The 19,918-nt window shown below is 36.4% G+C and overlaps 1 protein-coding gene and 1 long non-coding RNA gene across 2 annotated transcripts; both read left to right on the top strand.

Moving 5' to 3' along the window:
- The first annotated feature begins 429 nt into the window (after positions 1 to 429).
- On the top strand, positions 430 to 1,721 carry LOC137709169 (uncharacterized). Its single transcript, XR_015958222.1, has 4 exons — positions 430 to 559; positions 638 to 838; positions 1,377 to 1,437; positions 1,528 to 1,721. It is a non-coding gene; the product is annotated as an uncharacterized LOC137709169 (long non-coding RNA).
- Positions 1,722 to 7,204: 5,483 nt separating this feature from the next.
- LOC137708778 (uncharacterized) lies at positions 7,205 to 19,486 on the top strand. Its single transcript, XM_088688680.1, has 9 exons — positions 7,205 to 7,777; positions 7,856 to 8,193; positions 8,955 to 9,044; positions 14,830 to 15,336; positions 15,498 to 15,647; positions 15,812 to 15,943; positions 17,602 to 17,652; positions 17,953 to 18,383; positions 18,698 to 19,486. The coding sequence occupies exons 2-9, from the start codon at positions 7,863 to 7,865 to the stop codon at positions 19,337 to 19,339; spliced, it is 2,334 nt and encodes a 777-aa protein (XP_088544806.1). The 5' UTR covers positions 7,205 to 7,777; positions 7,856 to 7,862; the 3' UTR covers positions 19,340 to 19,486.
- The last annotated feature ends 432 nt before the right edge of the window (positions 19,487 to 19,918 follow it).

The raw sequence follows: 19,918 nt of genomic DNA, 5'->3' as shown, positions 1-19,918 counted from the left end.
TTTCAAATCACAAGGGCCAAAGTGAGGAGTTATGTTAATCTCAGAGACCATTTTAACTAGAAAAACCTTCTATTAAACTTGAAATGGTGTTACCAAAGCCGACTTGGGCATAACTAAGTGTTTATGGTGCATTTGTTGCACCGAATTATCTCCGACTGAACTAGTTTCATGATCTAAATTGGACTAATTTAGACTAGATTAAGCTAAACTGACTTAGTGAAACGTTTGATGTAGTATCGAACTAAGAAACAGGAATATAAAAATAATAATAATTAATTCTCTTTTTCTTTTCTTTTTTCTTTTTTCTTTATTCTTTTTCTTTTTTTCTTCTCCTTTTTCTTTTTCCAGAACTCTCTTCTTTTTTTTGTGTCCCGGTGAAGCTGAATCCCTTTGTTTTCCCTTTGTTTTTTGTCTTCAGTGCTGTAATACAAATAATAGTGATCTCTCGAGTCTTTTTTTAATGGCTGATTTGTTATCATAAACGAGCATACCCAAAGATGAACTTTGGCTGCACTATGTGCACATAGCTTAATCTGAAGATTGCCCAAAAATTCAATCTGTGAGTATTAGTTTTTTCTTACTAGTTTGTTCTAACATATGCTCGAGTGATATAAATTAAGATTTGATAAATTTACAGATTGAAGACGACAGACACAGTTGTCCCAAGTCCAATTGTTCATGAACTTCTAAACCAAAATAACTATGAAGAATGGAGTTTGCGAGTTGAAACCTACCTGTTGGCAAAGGGTCTTTGGGAAGTTGTGGAAGCCAAAGCTGGAGTCAAAATTTACTCAATGAGGGTGGATTCAGTACACTCCGAGGCATAAATCGGAACAAGGTTGGGTTTGCTATCGGCTCTAACTTTGCCCGTTCGTTTTTTACTGTAGTGTATTCACTTGCAAGACAAAAAGAAGTATATTGATTTTAAAAGTGGTTCTGTACTTGATTCAGAACAATTTTCTAACCTGCGGACAAAGTAAATTTTGTGAAAGTTGAGTTCTTGGCATATTAGTCAATATACCGTTTCAAGGTAGATAAAATCGATAGTTTTGCTGTATTAACCTTTGCATTTATAACCTATACAATGAATTAGAGAACATACAATCAATGACCTTTCCTGGCAGAAGCAATGTGATTTTTTTTATGGTTTATCGGAATGAAGACTATGTAGTATAGTTATCTTTAAGCAGCTCATCTGTAAATTGTAATAGTAATTTCTTTCACATTGGACTTGTGCTCCATTGATCTTGTTAGTATCTTGATACTGTTGTAATTTTAGATACTCGACGCAGAAGAAGGTTGACTGTTCTCCGACTCACTACAGTGATTTATTGAACTCCCGTATGCTAAATGCTGACATAAATCCATACATGCAGATATCTCCCTTATCAACGCTGGAATCATCTTTTGAGGCTCTAAATGTAAAAAAGTTTGACGGTGATCATTCATCCTGTGCTATCCTTATTACTAGTTTTATATTGTGAGATGCGAGGCCAAGTTTGTGATACAATTTGTTTATATTTTCAGTTGCATTTGCAGTTGATCCCCTCTATCATCAGACGTCTGCACAATTTGATGAAGGCGGGGCCAAGGGTCTTTTAATGAATAATCTTGGAGTTTATGTTGGATGCAGAGTGCTCTTTGACTCCTCGGAAGTACCACGGATGCGCATAGCATCTGATAATCAACTTGATAAATCAGATACCATTGATCTTTCTTTTGCTGGTGGTGATTTGCGTTTTCGTTACTCTTTTGGTTGACAATATAAGTTCTATTAATATGTGGTTTAGATAATATAATGGTGAATAATAAGTTGAGTAGAATATATAATTTGGTAATCGAAAATTAGGGTACATGCTCACTCGTGAGTGTTTCATGCAATCAGGTTGAGAAAATATTGGCATTTAAACCATATTTCAAAAGATTTTTTTTTTTTTTGGTAGAACCTTGGTTGCAATGACATATGGATATATTAATGGGAAGTGTTATTGGTACTTCAAAAATCTCATTCTACACTCCTGTGTATTTTTCTTTCCTAACATAGAAAATTTGAAGTGTAGAATGAGATTTTTAAAGTGCTAATAATAATTCCCATATTAATTCCTATTTAAGTAGAATTATATCAATATATAGAGTTATATCAATCCCTATTCAGATAGAAGTCATATACTAATTAGAAATTACATTTCTATACCACAAGGAATAATTCCGAAAAAGGTTCCAGATTAATTAACTTTGATTTAACACATCCCAGCCTACCTACATATCAGTGGGTATGTATATGAATTCTGCTCACGGATTGATGTCCAGTTTAAAGGAGTTTAAAGAGACGCCTTAATATCCAGTTTAAAGGAAAATTCTCACTCGACGACGCCATGCATTGTATACAGTATATACTCTGCATTTATAAAATGGAAATGGGAAAGATTGTGGACCATGCTTGATGAAGACTCCCAAAATTAACTCAGTTCTTTTTCCATTGCTATGGCCGTATGAATTTATGATTTTTAAGCCTACAACCCACTCAATGAACCATATTACCTGCGTTTGCGGTTGCAAAGCTGGCACCATTAAATGTGTACGAAAGAAAACAATTTCTGATCACTGTTGTAGAGAATTCTAGTGGTGCCCAGAACGTTTAAAAAGAAGGTGGGACATGGCTGCTACCACTGTTGTGCAGAATTCTAGTGGTGCCTATAACGTTTAATAAGAAAGTGGGACATGGCAGTTAAGTTGAACATCATCAGTGGGCACGTCATCACATCTTCCAATAATTTCGTCAAAATTTTTTTGGATGTGACTAGAATGACAACAACTAAATGATACAAATATACCGCTGCGTAAAATTTGGTGACAATGAAACAAAGATATAAAAATAAAACTTTAGGATAAATTGCGGTTTGATTATTTAAAATTAGGCAATTAACCAATTGATGTTAGATTACAGAATCAATTATATCAAATTTAAGGATAAATTAATCATTTCATCCTCAATTGTTACTTGTTACTATTAAAAAATAAGCTAGTTAATCAATACATAAATTATCAACAACCACATTTTGATAAAAAAAAAATATTAACAGTCATATCATTTAGTTTACAAAATTTAGTCTCCTTAACAATACTATAAAAGGAAAGCATTTAATTAAATATTCATATTAGATGTTATGTTCTAATTGGTTATTTGTTAAGAATCCATACATTTAGTGTGGACTCAATTATAGATAATTTCATCACTTTTCTGCTTAGACCATCTCCAATCTTTGGCTTAAAATCTAAAATTTTTAGTTAAGAAAATTTAGGTTTTAACCCAAAAACAGTTTTTTTTCTTCAACCCTTATGGATTAAATTTTTTAGCCCGAGAATATTAGAGAATGAATTTAGGATAATTTTTTTTTTCTTAAAGTAAATTTTTTTAAAACAAAATTATGTAGACAACCCTAATTTAATTTTATGAACATTTTAATAAAAAAATATTCAGATTTCGATAAATATTGAAAAATCTCTAAACTGATACCATGAAACTCGTGGAACACCATGAAGAATATGAAACACATAAAATAATTTTTTTTAATTACTTTAGCCGTTAAATTTAAATTTAGACCCTTAGATCCTTTTTTTTTTTTTTTTTTTTACTGTTGGATTTGATCATATTAGATCTTAGTTGTTGGATTCAATGAATTTATAAATATAAAACTGAAAAAAAAGTACATATATATGATGAACTAGCTCCACTAACCCAAGAGGAATCTTGGGCTAAATTTACTCCAGAAATGAGTTTTGAGTTGAAACTCATATTTGCCTCAAAGGTTGGAACAAGTTGGAATAAGTTTAGAATCTAAAATTTGAGTTTTACTTCAGAGTTAGAGTACGCCTTAGTGATGCTCTCGGTCTCAAATCAGTCTCACTCTCAAAAGTTCAAAATCATCTCATCAACCCACAGACGCAAAATGGTAGGATTATATCAAACCCATAGATGCGAGGTCATGCAATTGATACAATGCATTTGCTGAAGCATTGGATGTGTTGTAGGTTTTGCTGCAAGTATTTACTGCCCTAGAGTGATATTATCAGAATGAGAACGCATTTGTTGCCTTGCTGGAGGTGCAGAGTCCCTTGGAGGCTTGAATATGCAACTTGACCTTGCATCCAGGAAATGTTTGAAAATGGTTTGAAATAACGTTTTCGAACTGTACGTTTTTCTTAAAAATATTATGTGTTTGAAAATGGTTTGAAATAAGGTTTTCGAACTGTATGTTTTTCTTAAAAATATTAATGGTGTTGGTCGGAGGAGGAGGAGAGAAGGTGGGGTGAGGGGGTGAGGGGTGTGAGAAGGAGAAGACAAATAATTTATTTTTTTCATTTTGTATGTAAATGGTTTGAAACCAAATCGAAACTGTTTGAAACTGTTCGATTTGATTTCATTTCGGTTTTAGCTTCAAAACTGCACCGAATCAAACCGCAAAATTTTCCGGTTTCACTCATCGAATTGAGCTGTGCCCACCCCTACACAGCAATACCAAACAAGCTTTAAGCTGGACTGACATAGAATAGACCAATCTGGACTGATTTTATGAAGTTTTTGGTATAGTGTCAAACTAAAAAGTAAGATAGCTAACAAACTTTAATATTATATTATGGGTAAATCATACAAAACTACTTTAATTATGGGTCTAACCATAATCTCATATCTCATATTTTAAATATTGTAATGCCATTATTTATGAGTTCATTGCAATATCACACCTCCATCAACTTTTTTGTTACATGTTGACGTGTCAAATGCACGCCTCACTACATCGCCAACTAGAATAAAAAATGATTTATTATTTATTTAACAATTAAAATTAATTGAAAACAAATAATTTTGTGCCCCCATCCCCTCTCCCCAACCCCCCCCCCCCCCCCCCCCCCCCCCCCAATCCCCAATCCCCAATCCTCACCTCATTCAGCCCCAGCTCCCTCTAGTTCAACCCCCACCGCCAGCCCACAACATCTGCATTCCTTCAATTCCTTCAGTTCTAGAGATCCAATATGTTGGTTCGGGTTTTCAAAAGAGAAAACTAAGGGGGTGTAATCAAATTAGAATTTGGTGGGATTTTAATAGACTTTAAAATCATGGTGTATTTAACTATGATTTTGAAAAAGGATTTTAAAAGAGTTTGAAATCATGGTGTAGTCAAATTAAGATTTGAGAGGATTTTAAAGAATACATCCAGATCCGAATAGTCAATTAAAATTTTTACGAAGTCCACCTAAGTTTATATGTAATGAGAATTTGATGGATTTAAGAGTGGGGTATAAATATCATATGCCATCAAGAATCCTATCTTCCCCCCTCCGATTTCTTTTCACATAGAAGAAAACCCTTTCTCATATCTCATACTTTATCTTCTTCATACTCATCCGTCATGGATATTTTTTTAACTAGTTCAAATTCGCAAACAAATACTACGAATTGTAGGTTTTTCTGAATTTTTCCCTTAAAGAAAAAAAAATCTCAAATCCCCAATTCAAAATCCTCTATCAGTGCCTACACTTGCATTCTCCAGCATCTCAAGAGCATCCTCAACTCTCCCCTCTCTGCACAACCCTCCAAGTATCATGTTGGAAGTCATGGTATCAGCTTTGTCGACTTTGCCACTATGGCCAAACCCATTAACCAAAATGTTGTAAGCTAGGACATTGGGCAAAATTTGGTCCTTTGGGATCATACGTTCGAACAACTCCATTGCTTCTGTGAGTCTTCCACTTTCATAGAGACCACCGAAGAGAGTTGAGTACCTAATCAAATTAGGGTAAGCAATTTTGGACCTTTTCATTTCCTTCAGAACCCCAAAAGTAAAATCAAGATCCCCATTCTTGCAATGGTGCTTAACCAAGATGTTGACAATGCATCTCAACTCTGAACAGGAGCAAAGACGGAAAAGAAAAAAATTAGGGTTTCAATTGCAGAGAGTTGGAGATGTTAATCCCAACCGTTGGATTTCATTAAAAATGCTTTAGTGCGATTCTCAATTTTTACAAAATCCTAAGAAATCCAAGAAAGAATCCATACAAGTTCATACAAATCTGTAATAGGAATCCATATAAAATCCGTCAAAATCCATATGAAATTGTTAAGTCTATTAAAATCTTTTAGAATCTGTCATACAAAAAATCCATTAAAGTTCTTTGAAATCCTAATTGACTACACCCCTAAGAATAAGAATAAGAAGAAGAACACACAGACGGGGAGTAACGGATAACGAATATTTAGGAACCCAACAAAGCTCTAACCTTCGAGGAATTTCACAACCCTCGCCCCAAATCCGGTGAACTTCCCATCCCAAGGATAAATCCATGGACGGCAAACCCATATTCCAGTTGTGGAGCTGGGAGTCGGGTCGAGCAGGTAGAGAACGAGAGGGGAAACAGAGTAGTTACCGTGGGCACCCTAATCACACGGACGACGAGTCGATAGAGCAACGGACAGCGAGACGCTGCAGAAATCCCCGGATGGTCGCTGCATCGCAGGGCACCCCTTCTACACCTCCACATTTGGGGCTTACCATTTCTAAATCACTAATTTCCTACCTACCGGTATTAAACTATCCCAAATTTTGCAGAAAATCCAAATATCCAAACTTTGAGAGAGATTTTCAAAAGCTTTTTGAGAATTTGAGAAAAATAATTTCAGGGTGCCAAGCCGTATTCATTCATAGTGGTGTTTTTGGAGGGGGCATCCTCTTTCTGGAAATTGGCTGAGGGTGCCAAGCAGTCAAAGTTTAAATTTAAATTTTTGTTTCTTTTTTAGTTTTTCTGATTTTTTTGAATTTGTTCTTCTTTCCACGTGTTAATCGGTGGGGTGATCCACGTGTTTAATAAAGTCAATGTGGAATTCCAGTTGGGTGAGAAATAGGCATGCAAACGTCAGTAATTAGCAGAAAGTTGACAGAAGTTTACTATTATAACAAATTTTTAAGATAAAATACATATGATATTGCAATAAGTAAGAAACTTGTCGGTTTCCTTATCTAACATTTTAATAAATTTATCGTTTAAAAAAAATATTTAAAATATAAAGCAGGAGATTGTGATGTAATTTATCTTTATATTATTTAATCAGTATCTATTAATATTTTATTATTAATTTAACTTTTTATTTTATTTTTTATATAATCCTCTTCCCCTCTTCATCCTGTCCCACTCTCACTCCCCTCTCCCTCCTTTTCACCCTTTTTTCTTCCTCCTTTTCTGTGACCACTGTCTCTCTGCCCTCTCCCTCCTTTTTCTCCCGTTTCACTCAAATTACTCTGGCTTTCTTCTTCTTCTTCTTCTTCTTCTTCTAAGTTTGAAACTTTGAATTTGTTTTGTTTTGTTTCAAAGGAAGTTGCGGTATCACAACTTGACGTTGGATCAGATCCAGAGCGGAACCAGCCAGGTGTTCCTCCGTGAAGCAAGGAGGGGAAATCTGGGCTGTGGGTTCGTCGAGTTTTATAAGAGGGAGAGAAATCAATTTGAAGCAAAGAGGGGGTTGACTTCGCGGGGGACTGGCATTACGACGATTGTAGGGCTTACTGTACGTATCATTTAATTTGTCCCGGTGGAGCTGGATCCCTTTGTTTTTTTGTCTTCAGTATGTGCTCCCATGTCCAGTTGTAATACAAATAATAGTGATCTCTCGAGTCTTTTTTTAATGGCTGATTTGTTATCATAAACGAGCATACCCAAAGATGAACTTTGGCTGCACTATGTGCACATAGCTTAATCTGAAGATTGCCTAAAAATTCAACCTGTGAGTATTAGTTTTTTCTTACTAGTTTGTTCTAACATATGCTCGAGTGATATAAATTAAGATTTGATAAATTTACAGATTGAAGATGACAGACACAGTTGTCCCAAGTCCAATTGTTCATGAACTTCTAAACCAAAATAACTATGAAGAATGGAGTTTGCGAGTTGAAACCTACCTGTTGGCAAAGGGTCTTTGGGAAGTTGTGGAAGCCACCACTGAGCCTCGTAAACGAGAAGATGGTGAAGTTGAATTTCAAGCCTGGAGGAAGAGTAATGCCGAGGCTTTGCACTCGATCCAGGTTTCTTGTGGGGCCGATACTTTTTCTTTTATTAGGGGCACCCGAAGAGCTAAAATTGCCTGGGATATTTTGGCAGAAAAGTTGAAGCCAGCTGAAGCATCCCAAGCCACAGGAACCGGTACGTGCGCATTTGCCTTTTCCATATAATTAGGCATTTGTCTCTGGAATTAACTTGGATCCTCACAGGACAAGGAGAAGTTCATTATCAAAATACTTTGTGATCGATTCACAGAATTTTATGCTTGTTCTTAAAATTGTTAATGTTATAAATCACTTGGTAAAGATTCATTTGGTAAAATTAATAAAATATGAGATTATTTAGTTATTGAACTGTTTAAAAATATATGGTTATATTCAATACAAACGTTACAAACCATCTATATCTATTTGCGACAATTCATTGACTAAACAACTTTAGAATTAATTAATTTTTTACAAAAATGATTTTTATTAAGTGATATATAATTTGAACAATTTTTATCATAAGCACGAACTGAGAATCAATCACGAATTTTTTTATTTTCTATGAGGAACTCCTCAACTTCGAGGTGCCAAACATACCTCTTTGCCTTTTTGTCGTACTGTATACAAAGTGTAGTGAGTCCAATTCATTAGGCCTTCCAAAAGGAAAACCCACTAATATTTCACATTTTTTTTGTTCATATTCATTAAAAAGAGAGACGTCTTCTTTTCAATAAAAAGAGAGACATCAATTGTGTGAGTAGTGTCAGTTTTGGCTTCGACATGGCTCTTTTCAGTTGAATTAGATCTATCCTTAATAGAATAGTTCAATTTAAACTACATCAAAAATAAGATAGGAAAACTATATTTCCCAATAGAGAATGATGGAATATAAACATATATGATTTCATTTTTCAGGAGAGATATCCGACGATCACACGAATAACAACCCAAACATTATTGAGGCAGAGCCAGAGAATGATGCCACAGAAGAATCGCCCCATGAAGGTATTATCTCTCGATTCTCACAAAGATTTCGATTCAATATTTATTAATTAAACTCCTTTCAAATCTACAACATTATTTTCATTCTAAAATCATCGTTTATTTCGTTTTTTACAAGGAAAAAACTAAAATGCATGATGTTATCGACTTTGGATTCTTATTAACAGTTGCAATTTACAAAGAAAAAAAAGACGGTATTCAATAGTCAAAATAGAACAAATGTACTTGTTTGGACCCATAATTACACCATCGGCCTGTGCAATCGAGGCCGTTGAGTAAGCATGATTCTAGACTGTCGGATAAGAAAGTTAAGATAATTTTGTTTTGAGATAATGTTATGGTTTTTAATCATAATAATTATCTTTTAATAAGTTATCTCAAATTTTCTTATACAAAATAAATGGGATCAAAATCATAGTCCCGATGTAGAAGCAAGTAGAACAGTCTGATTTAATTTGGATTTGTTAGCAGTGTACCATGTGGATTAGGGCAACTCGGCTTGGGATCTTATCACGTGGCATAGCATAGGATTTGTTGGTCTTGGATAATGGTGAGACAGAAACCTAGGTAGGCTAGGTCTTTTTTGCATAGTGATGGATGTGGTCAGATGAATTGATGATGGAATGACAAGCATGCTGTATGAAATATTATTTCCTATATAATTATTAATTCAATGATGGGATAATGGGATGAAAGAAAAGGAGTAGTTGGACTAGGAAACCTAGTCTAAGGAGGCATGCAAAAGATGAGCCCTCTAAAAATGCACGTGGCCTCCATTTGAGATTTCGGGTTTTGATGAGGCATGTTAGGTGGAGGACGTAGTAAAATCCCAATCAATCTCAGCAACATTATCTAGCATCGCAAAGCAAGTACTTCAGTCTTATAAATACAGATGCAGTGGCAACGGAAAAAGATGCTCCAACTCAACACACAACTGCCATGCGCAAACCTTTCAAACAACTTGAGATTTTTTATTTTCTTTTTCCGCCAACACATTTTCAGTTTGGATAAACAGCACTGTGAAGGCAACCGGCGAACATTTTCAGCTTGGATAAACAACATTGTTACTGTAGAATTAATCGACCAAGGAGCACCTTCAGTTTGGATAAACAGCACTGTGTCGAGGCCGACTGGTTACCTATCCAAGTCTCGGTCGAGAAGGGTTTTCGAATCCTTATTGGCAGAGGTTATCTTATTAGCCTTTTCGGCGAAGTAAGGTGTTACGAGTTACGACATTCGGCGCATTGAACGCCGAGTGATTTTATAATTGGATACTCACAAGTGAGTTTCAGAGTTCGGCATTTTGACGGCTGAACTACATTTACCATCAAGACATACATTACCTTTGAGTACTTGTGTCTATATAGTCTGGTGTCGATTCGACGTGCTTATACTCTCACAAATATAATCACTGTGACCGAATCCGGTGTCGACGATTCGTGAACTTCGCAGAATTAGTAGCCTTGTTTTTAGGTTCTAGAATCCAAAGGCCGAGACTTGTTCCTTCATCAGTCGCAATCACAAGATCAAGAAGTTAGCAAAGCGCTCAACGTAACATCAACAAATTTTACTCGTCAGCCGAGCTCGGTCGACGAGTTGGCACGCCCCGCATTCAACCGAATGACGTAGTGAGCTTATTAATTACTCGGCCTGCGCGCCACGTAGGTTTTGTAATTTTTAGAGTCAACATTTTGGCACGCCCAGTGGGACCCAGTGCTAAAACTACAAAGTTCATATGATATATCAAGATTCCAATCTGGTTGAACGTAGCCGATTGTATGAGCGCCTAGAGGAATTGAAAAAACACAATAAGGAACGAAAAAGATCTTTGGAAGTGGAAAATGTTCTTCGTGGCCATAGAGAGATGCAAAAGTCATTCGCTTACATGTTAAGAATAAAAGCTCTTGTTACCCTACAAAAGCAATGGGTAAATGAAGACAGGGCTCGATTTAATGCTTGGCTAGATGGAGAACATTTTCCTTACATTTTTTTTTACTACAAATTCATTCCATTTGAGGAATGGTTGGATCAAAAGACCGGGGGGCAATTTTTCACTCCGGCTACAATCAAAATTCGGCCTAAGAAGATTGTCGAGATGGCCAAAGAAGAACCTAGGCCACTTATTTGTTCGGTCAAGACTAAAAGTGTAGTAGGCCAAGAAGAAAATGTTCAATTTTCTGAGCCAAAAATTGACTCAGAAAATGATTCGTCAGAGGGGTGTTCCAATGATGAACAAGACACGGCTTCAAACCATAAAACCACATCGATTGATATGGTAATTGGAGATATGGTCTTGGACGCCGAAACCATGACAGTCGATATGGTATTTGGCGATAAAGCCGATATGGAGCAATCCCATTCGGCTCAGTTGTTCGGGTTAAAAGCCGAAATTGGCGAAATTATTATGCCTGGGGGCATAATAATTGTCCAACACATTCGGCGGCTGAAAATGAAAAATATTTCGTCGAGTCAAAAATCTTTGGAGAAAATTCTTTATTTGGTCTAGAGCAAAATCAATTTAAAAATTTTGTTATTACACGATCTCGACTTAGAATAAAGCATCGTTGGCCTCCTCCTTTTCATGGATCGGCCACTTTTATTCCTATACATTAGATTTCAATTTTTTATGTATTTTCTTATCCATCTGGCTATTTGAGCCGATGCATAAGAAAATAGGGGGCCAACGAGCACTGAGCCCTCGTTAAAAAAAAAAAAAAAAAAAAATTGGCAGATTGAGGCCAACTTTGAAGCCTTGGTACTAGAAACTTGGTAGTTCGGCTATCAGACATTATAGGCTTGCTCTCAATAAGCTCTTCCTCGGTGAAATTTAAGCAATGAAGGCCTGATGCTTGGTGCGGTACTAAGGCTTGATGCTTGGTGTAGTGTGCAATTTGTTTGAAAATTCAAGCCAACAACATGATAGCCTGATGTCGTGTGTGTGTGTGTGTGTGTATATATATATATAGTTTCTTCAGGATGCCACTACCGAGAAGAATGGTAGTAGGCTTCAGCCTATGGACGTGGTAGGATACTTTTTTGGTGGTCATCTGGCACCATGATGTCCACTTTTGCCGCATCCTTTCTTGGGGCAAGTAAGCAGAGAATTTTGATGCGACTCAAATATGATGATATTAGTGACCCATTCGGTGGAATAGTCTCGGGCGAGAAAAATCGCAATGATGTGTTTGTTGAGCTCAACAGTGTTCACTTAGTTTCTGCTTATAGGCCGAGCTGCTAAGAAAAATTCTGCTCGACCTTGGCTCAAAGTTTCTCAGCCTCGGCCTTGACCATTTTTTTTTTGGGTCAAAAGAAGCCATGACCATGTCTCTTCGGCGAGTTACTAACAATCAAAATTCACCACGGCAAAGTTATTGTTATATGCTGCTTAGCATGGCCGAGGAGATTTAGTCGAATAAAAATTATTAAACCTTCGGAGTTCGTGCCATGTCCAAGTTTGAAATGAAGGTGACTCAATATCATGCTTGGTGTCATTCGGTTGATTTCTGCATGGCCATTATGTGAGTCAAAGTTGGCTTTTCAAGGATGCCATTGTAGCAGGGATTTTGGTTATAAAAACTTTTTAAGCATTTCCTACCCATTGAAGTGGAAAAGAGGGTTTTAGCAGCAAAAAGGAGGAGAGATATATTCGGCGATCCAGAAATTATCTTTGTGTTTCTCGGCCCACCAAGCGTATATAGCTAATGTTCCTCGGCCACTTTTATTAGTTACATATAATTAGTTATGTATATATAGGCCGAGCTCTAAGAACAATTTTTCTCGACCCTCCCAAATTTTTTCTCGACCTTGGCAGTCGATAGTTGTGGTAGCTGTCTCATTTTCTACTCTCCATTGCAGCTTCTCTGCCATCACAAATGGGCTGCTGAAAACAAATGGTACCCATCAAATGTTAATAAATAGAGTGCATGCATGTATGCATGTGCATGGAAGGGACGAGTGGTGAATTAGCAGAGGAAGATCAAGATATTGGCTGAACAAAGGTGATTTTAATGCCGATAAGCAAAATTTGTTTCGTCAATACGACGAAATGTTGTTGGTTACAAACAGTTAATTTCCTTAACCATTCGGTTTATGAGCTGAAGCTCAAGGAAATTGGGGGGCAATGTTTGGACCCAAAATTACACTATCGGCCTGTGCAATCGAGGCCGTTGAGTAAACATGATTCTAGACCGTCTGATAAGAAAGTTAAGATAATTTTGTTTTGAGATAATGTTATGGTTTTTAATCATAATAATTATCTTTTAATAAGTTATCTCAAATTTTCTTATACAAAATAAATGGGATAAAAATCACAGTCCCGATGTAGAAGCAAGTAGAACAGTTCGATTTAATTTGGATTTGTTAGCAGTGTACCATATGGATTAGAGCAACTCGGCTTGGGATCTTATCACGTGGCATAGCATGAGATTTGTTGGTCTTGGATAATGGTGAGACAGAAACCTAGGTAGGCTAGGTCTTTTTTGCATAGTGATGGATGTGGTCATATGAATTGATGATGGAATGACAAGCATGCCGTATGAAATATTATTTCCTATATAATTATTAATTCAGTGATGGGATAATGGAATGAAAGAAAATGAGTAGTTGGACTAGGAAACCTAGTCTAAGGAGGCATGCAAAAGATGAGTCCTCTAAAAATACACGTGGCCATTTGAGATTTGAGATTTTGGTGATGCATGTTAGGTGGAGGAGGTAGTAAAATCCCAATCAATCTCTGCAACATTATCTGGCCGCGCTAAGTAAGTACTTCAGTCCTATAAATACAGATGCAGTGGCAACGGAAAAAGGCGCTCCAACTCAACACACAACTGCCCTGCGCAAACCTTTCAAACAACTTGAGATTTTTTATTTACTTTTTCCGCCAACACATCTTCAGTTTGGATAAACAGCACTGTGAAGACAACCGACGAACATCTTCAATTTGGATAAGCAATACTGTTGCCGTAGAATCAATCGACCAAGGAGTACATTCAGTTTAGATAAACAGCACTGTTGCCGTAGAATCAATCGACCAAGGAGCACCTTCAGTTTGGATAAATAGCACTGCGTCGAGGCCGACTGGTTACCTATCCAAGTCTCGGTCGAGAAGGGTTTCCGAATCCTTATTGGAAGAGGTCATCTTATTAGCCTTCTCGGCGAAGTAAGGTGTTACGAGTTACGACATTCGGCGCATTGAATGCCGAGTGATTTTATGATTGGATACTCACAAGTGAGTTTCAGAGTTCGGCATTCTAACAGCCGAACTACATTTACCATCAAGACATACATTACCTTTGAGTACTTGTGTCCATATAGTCTGGTGTTGATTCGCATGCTTATACTCTCACGAATATAATCACTGTGACCGAATCCGGCGTCGACGATTCGTGAACTTCACAGAATTAGTAGCCTTGTCTTCAGGCTCGAGAATCCAAAGGCCGAGACTTGTTCCTTCCTCGGCCGCAATCGCAAGATCAAGAAGTCAACAACGCTCTCAATGCAACATCAACAAATTTTACTCCTCGGTCGAGCTCGGCCGACGAGTTGGCACGTCCCGTATTCAACCGAAGGACGTAGTGAGCTTATTAGTTACTCGGCATGCACGCCACGTAAGTTTTGTAATTTTTAGAGTCAACAGTACTCTATATACATATAATAAAATTAAGAAGAATAAGAAAAATCCACAACAAGTATATAGTCTATATGTTTTTGTTTTGATGATATGGGTAGCAACTATATGTTACGTACATTATTTATGGGGATATATATGTAACGTTAGCTAGCTTGGCAGGACACGAGGACAGCCATGTTAATCAAACTTTATGGGAGTTAGTGGAGAATGAGGAATGGGATGCTGCAATGGAGTTTCTTATCCAACAACCCAAGGCAGTAACTGCAAGACTTTTTGAAGGTGGGACAATTCTTCACTGGGCAGTCTTTTTTGAGAAGGTGGACATTGCAAAAGAATTGGTGCACTTAATGAGACCAAAAGACTTGGAAATACAAGACGATGTGGGTCTTACTGCTCTTCATCGTGTTATAACCAATATTCCAGAAAGCGTCGAACTAGCAAAATGCATGGTTGAAAAGAACAAGAAGTTACTCAGTATTGTCCTTCCCGATAAAACGTTACCACTTTTGGACGGCAAAATTACCCCACTTATTCATGCTCATGGTCTTGGTCATGAAAGAGGAGAAAAAATGGCTCAATACCTTTATTCCGTCACTTCGCACGAAACCCTGAACAATTCTGAATGTGCTATGCTTATTATCGACGGTCTTAAGTTAAAAAGATTTGGTAAGATTAACATTCAAATGATAATTATTATTAGTGGTGCCTTAATTTTTTTTTTCCTTGTGTAAATACTATAAAACCGTTGTATATTAATAATGTTGAGACTAAGCTAATTTTATAACGAGATCTATAGAGGTTATTTCTAAACACTCCACAACATGTAGATATTGCGTGGGATTTAATTCAGCGCCGCCCAAAGTTAGCCATTGCTAAAAATTTTTACGGGATAACACCTTTATATGAACTAGCTGGTATATCTTCTGCATTCTTAAGTGGAAGCTCGCTCAATTTCTGGAAACAATGGATTTATAACGGTTAGTAATGCTTTCCTTTTTCTCTTCATTTTAAATTTTGTCCTAATTAAGCTTTCTATTTTCTTTTATTCTTATTTGACGCAGCAATAGAAAACTCTTGGTTCACGGAACTAGTTTATATCGCGTATTAATATATAAGTGGGCTCGTGTTCTTATCTTGATAGGCATACAAATAAAACCAATGCGTACCATTGACGAACCTATTCCTACCACTGATGATGATGTTTGTATAAACGTTGAAAAACCGGAAGATGGCGACCAGAGTAATAAAAGGCAAAGGCATCTCATTTGCCCAGGTACGCATGTTACACGACAGACGTGCCATTTGTTTTTGTTAATGTTTAGTTGTTTCATAAATTAAGGTACCACAACTTATATAAATCAGTTAGCAAGCATATTTTAGGAGAAGCCCTTATATTTCAAGATAAACCCATTGACCATATTTTAGGAGAAGCCTTTATTCTTGAAGTGAAATTGGCAAGGTCAATCTCCCTATTGGTTCTGTATATATCATTTTTATTTTCCTTTTTTATTTGAGCTGATTTATAGATGCATTTGGATGCTTCCTCTTTTTTTTCACTCCTACATTCCTACTACTATGGTATCTACCTCAACAATGGATATGTAGGAGGTCATCTTCTTCATATTTACCTCTTTTCTAACTTGGTTTCAAATGGTGGTGGAGCTTATCTTCTATCAACATACATATCAAGTCTTAGTCTTATATTTTTATCCATTGCAACCTATTAATTAATATATCATTTTTTATGTTGCAATTTATGCTTTTCAATACAACTATGTATTATAAGTAGATACTTATTTATAAATCATATAATAATTTAATCAAATTTGTATAAAACCACTTAGGCTCTGCAGTCCAACTAGCGGCTTTTAGAACATTGGTCGAAGCTATCAAATATAGTGGTACTAAAGTTTGATTATTGTGTTTGATTTGGAATTATTTGAAATATTTATGGAGTTTAGAATGTCACATCCCGGCCCCGGCGGGACCACTTCCTGGGCCTGACTCCACCATAGCATGATATTGTTCGCTTTGGGCCCCCAGCACACCTCACGGTTTTGTTTCTGGGAACTCACACGAGAACTTCCCGATGGATCACCCATCCTGGGAATGCTCTCGCGAGCTACTCGCTTAACTTCGGAGTTCCCATGGAACCCGAAGCCAGTGAGCTGCCAAAAGGCCTCGTGCTAGGTAGAGATGAGAATATACATATAAGGATCACCCCCCTGGGCGATGTGGGATGTCACAATCTACCCCCCTTAGGGGCCCGACGTCTTCGTCGGCACACCACGGCCAGGGTTAGGCTCTGATACCAAATTGTCACACCCCAGCCCGAGTGGGACCACTTCCCGGGCCCGACTCCACCGTAGCACAATATTGTTTGCTTTGGGCCCCCAGCACACCCTCACGGTTTTGTTTCTGGGAACTCACACGAGAACTTCCCGATGGGTCACCCATCCTTTGAATGCTCTCGCGCGCTACTTGCTAGGCGATGTGGGATGTCACATAGAACCTTTTTGCCTTTTTATTAAAATTTATATTCTACACTCATCTAAATTAAGGGGAAAAAAGAGAGTTTAAACTTGGGACTGAGTGGATTGAAGAAAAATATCTAACCATCAAGGCAATCTATTACCTACTAGGTCTTTTATATGTGGGTTAGAGTTGTGGATTTTGGTTTCAAAGAAACTCACCTCCAACAACGGTAGAAATGTGCAGGCACAAGGAGGCTATGTACGCATTATTGATTTTGATTTCGAAGAAACTCACCGCATTTTTGTACCATATTAAGTAATGCTAAAGAGATCAAATTTTTGTACCATATTATATGGTTTAAACAGAGATATAACCTTTTTTTTTTTTTTGATAAAAAGGGGATATAAACTAATTGGTAATTGAAGACTTTACTGACAATTTGGAATTTCAATGCAGGTACAAGTTTATTTCGTGGTCTAGTTCTCAAGACCTTTGGTAAACTTTTGGGTACGCTACATTATGAATTGATTTCTATGGAAATTCATTTCACACATTCTTTTTTTTATTTTATTTTATTTTATTTTTATCATTGATTCTATTTGTTTTATTCAATCTAATGTCCATATATATATAGGAGTGTGTGAAAAACTTAAAAGGTGTGTAAAAATCACTTTTATTTTATTTTCCTATTTATTGTCTTAATAATTTTTAATTACTTTCTTTGTATGTTTTTATTTTCAATTATTTTCTAATTCTATATACATAATTAAGGGTATATTGTTTGATTTGTTTTGAATGTCAACATAGGATACAATCGTATACGTCAAATGAAATTGGCCCATGTTCGGATCCTTCAATTTCTACCTCGCATGTGTGAAGCGACGAAAAATGAAAATGTCAAAGAATTGCAAGACTTGGAAACAGCAATGTTCCTAGCAATAAAAAAAGGGCATATGGAGTATATTACTCATTTATACAGAGCAAATTATGAACTCCGTGAGATCACCAATGAAAAAGGCCGGAACATCTTTCAATTTGCAGCTGAATGTCGTCAACATAAAGTTTTTAGTCTCTTATATGGACTAGATGCTCAACCTCATTGGCGACGGTTCGTAAGTACGCTTGATAAGTCGAGGAATAACATGCTGCATGTGGTAGGAACTATTTCCTCCGCCGCACAGATTAATCTTATTCGAGGTGCAGCTTTGCAAATGCAAAGGGAACTGCAATGGTTCAAGGTGATTACTTATCTATAGAATTAATTATATATTATACTTATAAAATCTATGTTATTATATAAGAGACTACTTAATCATATTCGTGAAAATTGATGATGGAACCCCCTCCTCTCCTATTCACCATCTTCTCTCTTGTATATAATTGAAATTTATAAGGAAAACAGACGTTATTTTATATATTTGTGGTCCATGCCTTCATAACTTTAACTCAAAATACGTTGACACTTGGCCATAAGGATTTGTACCAAGAGATCAGAATTACTCTTCGGATGTATATATTCACATCTCTTAAGTTTTTGTTGAATGACATGCAGGAGGTGGAACATTTTGCAGAGCCGGGAGATCATGAAATAGTAAATAGCACGGATGAGATGACACCACGTGAATTATTTACCAAGGGTCACAAGGACTTGGTGAAAGAGGGTGAAAAGGCAATGAAAGATACAGCAACATCTTGTACAGTCGTAGGGGCTCTCATCGTCACTATCATGTTTGCTGCAGCGTTTACGGTTCCTGGTGGAAATAAACAAGATACAGGTCTTCCTATATTCTTAAGTAAGAGAGCATTCATAACTTTTATAGTTTCAGATGTTATATCGCTCTTTTCTTCCACAACTTCAGTAATGATATTTTTGGGAATCCTCACATCGCGTTATGCCGAAGATGATTTCCTCAAATCATTGCCAACAAAAATGATATTAGGCCTTATCACCCTTTTTTTATCTATCGCGGCAATGATGATAGCTTTTTCTTCAGCCCTTTCCATTATGCTAGATGGAAAATCATCTATTGCTAGTCTACTTACTTTGCTTGCTATTGTTCCAGTGGCATCTTTCATATGGATGCAATTTCCCCTCCTCCTTGAGTTAGTCATTTCTACTTATGGAGCAGGCGTGTTTGACAGGAAAATAAAAAATTGGCCTTATGAAGACCCTAAATACTCGGCCTCGTGTTAATGTTATTATAAATGATGCTTATTAGTTTTGGATTGCTACAATTTTTTTTTGAAGTTTGTAATGAAAGGTTGTTTGGATCTTGTATAATAAAACCAAATTCATCCTGGTTGTAATAAAGAGACATTAATGTACGTGTTTGAACATTTAGTCTTCTGTTGCATCCATTCTTCTTTTGTATGTGACATTTTACCGCAGTAATGAAAAGTAATTATATCTATGCCTTCTGATGCTAGTTAGAATGAATGATGACTTTTTTAAAATGCTAACTTGGTAGCTCCCAACACACAAATGTAAAATTGACGGTCATAGATTGGTCAACAAAAGAAAATGGATGTTTATATCATATGCACGAGTAGCAACGTATAATGCCTTTGGATGAACTATTAATTTAATCCTTAAATTATCATTTGAGTAAAAATTAGATCTTTAAACTATTTTTTTTCAGAAAAATCAGTCATTGAATTATAAAAATATGCCAATTACATCCCTAATATTATATTCGAAGCTACTATATTCAATTTTTCATTAATTTAAGTTACGTTATTTGCATGTAATACATATTGAAGGGTAGATTGATAA

The sequence above is a fragment of the Pyrus communis genome, chromosome 17 (assembly GCF_041283825.1).
Source record: "Pyrus communis isolate YQ-2024b chromosome 17, ASM4128382v1, whole genome shotgun sequence".
Classification (NCBI taxonomy): Eukaryota; Viridiplantae; Streptophyta; class Magnoliopsida; order Rosales; family Rosaceae; genus Pyrus; species Pyrus communis.
This window is presented reverse-complemented; position numbering and strand designations above follow the sequence as displayed.

What these genes read in the sequence shown, in the direction of transcription:
- LOC137708778 (XM_088688680.1), top strand. Translation starts at nt 7,863, where the DNA reads ATGACAGACACAGTTGTCCCAAGTCCAATTGTTCATGAACTTCTAAAC. An exon ending in ATCCCAAGCCACAGGAACCG is followed by an intron (nt 8,194 to 8,954) that starts GTACGTGCGCAT and finishes TTCATTTTTCAG; the next exon opens with GAGAGATATCCGACGATCAC. An exon ending in TCTTAAGTTAAAAAGATTTG is followed by an intron (nt 15,337 to 15,497) that starts GTAAGATTAACA and finishes CACAACATGTAG; the next exon opens with ATATTGCGTGGGATTTAATT.